At 63.1% G+C, this 2,892-nt stretch overlaps 1 protein-coding gene across 1 annotated transcript; it reads right to left on the bottom strand.

Moving 5' to 3' along the window:
* Positions 1-496: 496 nt before the first annotated feature.
* On the bottom strand, positions 497-2,228 carry LOC124665594 (probable protein phosphatase 2C 9). Its single transcript, XM_047202991.1, has 4 exons — positions 1,677-2,228; positions 1,241-1,582; positions 1,040-1,145; positions 497-951 (listed from the first exon to the last, which is right to left on the bottom strand). Exons 1-4 carry the CDS (start codon positions 2,109-2,111, stop codon positions 608-610), a joined length of 1,227 nt encoding a protein of 408 aa, XP_047058947.1. The 5' UTR covers positions 2,112-2,228; the 3' UTR covers positions 497-607.
* Between the last annotated feature and the right edge of the window lie 664 nt (positions 2,229-2,892).

Below are 2,892 nucleotides of genomic sequence, written 5' to 3'. Positions count from 1 at the left end.
GTAAAAAACGCTCGCCGGGGGCCTGTTCGGGGGACGAGTGGAGATGCTCTGAGCGGGCACGTTAAGTTCGTGTCCAGTACACAACCAACGATCAGCATCTCTTCTCTGGTTCTCTGCCCCACAGATCCTTTCTTGTTTGGTCATAGCACGATGGTAACCGAATATGATCATAGCACGATGGTAACCGAATAACTTCCCGATAAGCGCGTCGTCTGGAGCACTAGTATAGGTGATTCCATCGTTGACGATGAATGAAATTCCTACTTATCGTGTTAATTTAGTCTGATGGTTGTAGTCAGCTAATAAGATCGATTATATAACGAAGGCTACAGATCTGCGTATCGCATTCTCTATCTTCGGAAAGATCACAAGATCGTAGCTGACCAGCTGGGTTTTTCTTCTATACTGTATTTGTATTTGAATGGCAACGGAAGGCTATACCATAATGAACTTAGCAGAACTAGAAATTAATAGTGCTAGAGCTCATACTACTAGATCAAGATAACGGAGCAAATTCAAAAATGAAGAACGAAATTAGCATGGATCAATTTAAAAAGGACAAGGAAAAGCAATCATGGAGCGCGAATTTCGCTCCAGGAATGAATCATCACAGCCCCCGGCGCAGATCCACGACGACGACGCTCACGTTGTCGGCGCTCCGCCGCGCCAGCGCCAGCTTCGCCAGCAGCATGGCCGCGTCGGAGCACGCCTTGTCGGACTCCGCCCTGCTTATTACCCCCTTCGCCGACGACGACGAGGTTCCGTCGCCGCTCGCGGGTTCCGGCGGGCCGTTGCTCCGGAAGCACGCCCGGACGACGTCGCACGCCATCTCGTTCGTCACCACGTCCCACAGCCCGTCGCTGGCCAGGATCAGGCACTCGTCGGCGTCGCTGCGCTCCGTCACCGTCACCTCCGGCTCCGCCGTCACGAACGGCTTAAGGTAACCGTCGCCTGAGCGCACATATACATGTACGTTAGATCGGATCGCAGATGGAGAGCAAATTCCTGACGATATGAACGAACTTTGAACTGAACTCACCTATGGCACGAGACATGGCGAGGACGCCGAGCACCCGGGCGCCGTCCCAGTAGATCACGCGGCCGCCCGCCGCCTGGATGCGCTCCAGCTCGTCCGGCCGGTCCGGCTGACAAGATCCACAACGAGGCAACAACGTAAGGTCACGGACAATAATTCAGGTCGAAGCTGAGAGGGGACAGAGCATGACGCCGCGACGCGCACCTTGTGGTCGACGGAGAGCGCGACGGGGGCGCCGGCCCGGGAGAGGACGGCGCGGGAGTCGCCGGCGTTGCCGACGACGAGGTGGGTGGGGCTGACGACGGCGACGACGGCGGTGGACCCGACGTGGTCGCACCGGGAGGGCATCTTCTGCTCGCAGCGGCAGGCGGGCTCCTCGCTGCTGCGGCTGGTGGCCCAGCTCGCGGCGCGCTCGTCCAGCCGCGCGAAGCTCCTCTCCATCACCTCTTTCCAGGGGATCTCCTCCTCGCCGGAACCCGCCGCCGCCGCCTTCTCGTGCTCCTCCGCCACCGCCTCGTGCATCAGGTCCTGGCACGTCGTCGCCACCTGGTAGCAGAACGAGGGAACGAAGCTCCAGAATCAGCACACGCACACGTAAAACTGAATTGGAAATTGGTGAGGCTCAGTTCGACAGACGTACGTGTGAGCAGCCGTGGCCATCGAAGACCCCGAAGAAGTGGGACCTGCTGCCGGAGGAGCTGGCGGACAGGAAGTCCGGCCTGACGGAGACGGCGTCCTCCATCTCGCGCCGGCGGCCGCAGACGGAGGAGACCCCGTACCTCGGGCAGCGGTCGGGGTCCACGGTCTCGGCCTCGGCCGCGGCGGCGGGGGCGCCGGGGCACGGCGGCGAGCCGGACGCGGTGCGCGCGAGCCGCTGGCGCTTGCCCGCGCGGGCGTACTCCGCGGCGGACTCCTCGAGGTCGGTGGCGAGGCGGAAGCGCTTCATCTCCAGCCTCCGGCGGCGCCTGTCCATCACGGACGACGCGACGGCAGCCGCGGCGGCGGCGGCCGAGGCCGAGGCCGTGGCCACGGTGGCCGGCGGGGACTTGGCTTCCTGGCAGCAGATCTCGGCCATGGGAAGGTTAGAGCCCAAGTAGCAGCCTCTGCGCCACGGAATTCGCGAGCCTAAACGAAGCACGATTCACACGCGAGCACAGCAGCGCATTCGACGAGCTAGGCAGCAGCAGGAGAAGCGCGGGGCCGAAACGAACCCCGGAAACGAAGGGAGAGGAGGTAGAAGAAGGAGGAGGCGGGTGGTGCCCGTCGCCGTCATGGCGGCCAGCCAGCGCTCGCGCGATGGCTACTACGAGACGTCGCCCACCGTCCGCGTCGGGCAGATGAGGACGCGTGGGCTGCGGCCGGCGAGGAGATCTCGACACGCGTCTCCCGTGGCGGGGCCCGGCAGGCAGTTGACGTTAACGGCGAGGACGGCCGGAGCACACGTGGCGGCACGGCGCGGGGCTGTCCGCGTCGACAGCTTATTTATTGATGCCCCGCACCACATGGCCGCTGTCTCCTGGGCCGCCCGGAAGGAAGGAAATATCGCGCCATTAATTTACTCCGGGTAATAAGAGCTGGACGTCTGGTGCGGCGACGTGTCTATGGATGGTGGGGACCCGGGAGCGCCGTGGCCCGCATGGCGGTGGGTTGGGGTAGGAGGTGGGGAGGTGGGGAGTGGAGGGGGAGGGACACGTGGTGCGGGGCGGTCGCAATCAGTGGGAGGTTGGTCGGTCGTGGGAGGAGGGGACGCGTGGAGTGTGGAGCAGCGAGAGGCGCCTTTTGCGTGGAGGAAGGCGGCCGGTAGTTGGGTGCTGGCGTGGCCACGTTGGTGGGGGCGGGAGGGGAGGTGAACCTGG

This window comes from Lolium rigidum, chromosome 6, assembly GCF_022539505.1.
Source record: "Lolium rigidum isolate FL_2022 chromosome 6, APGP_CSIRO_Lrig_0.1, whole genome shotgun sequence".
Classification (NCBI taxonomy): domain Eukaryota; kingdom Viridiplantae; phylum Streptophyta; class Magnoliopsida; order Poales; family Poaceae; genus Lolium; species Lolium rigidum.
The sequence above is the reverse complement of the archived record's forward strand: the minus strand, read 5'-3'. Positions and strand labels throughout refer to the sequence as shown.

Bases quoted from the DNA above. Each gene is read 5' to 3' on its own strand.
- LOC124665594 (XM_047202991.1), bottom strand. From the start codon at position 2,111: ATGGCCGAGATCTGCTGCCAGGAAGCCAAGTCCCCGCCGGCCACCGTG. The intron at 1,583-1,676 runs GTACGTCTGTCG...TTCTGCTACCAG, and splicing joins ATGGCCACGGCTGCTCACAC to GTGGCGACGACGTGCCAGGA. The intron at 952-1,039 runs GTGAGTTCAGTT...ATGTGCGCTCAG, and splicing joins CGCCATGTCTCGTGCCATAG to GCGACGGTTACCTTAAGCCG.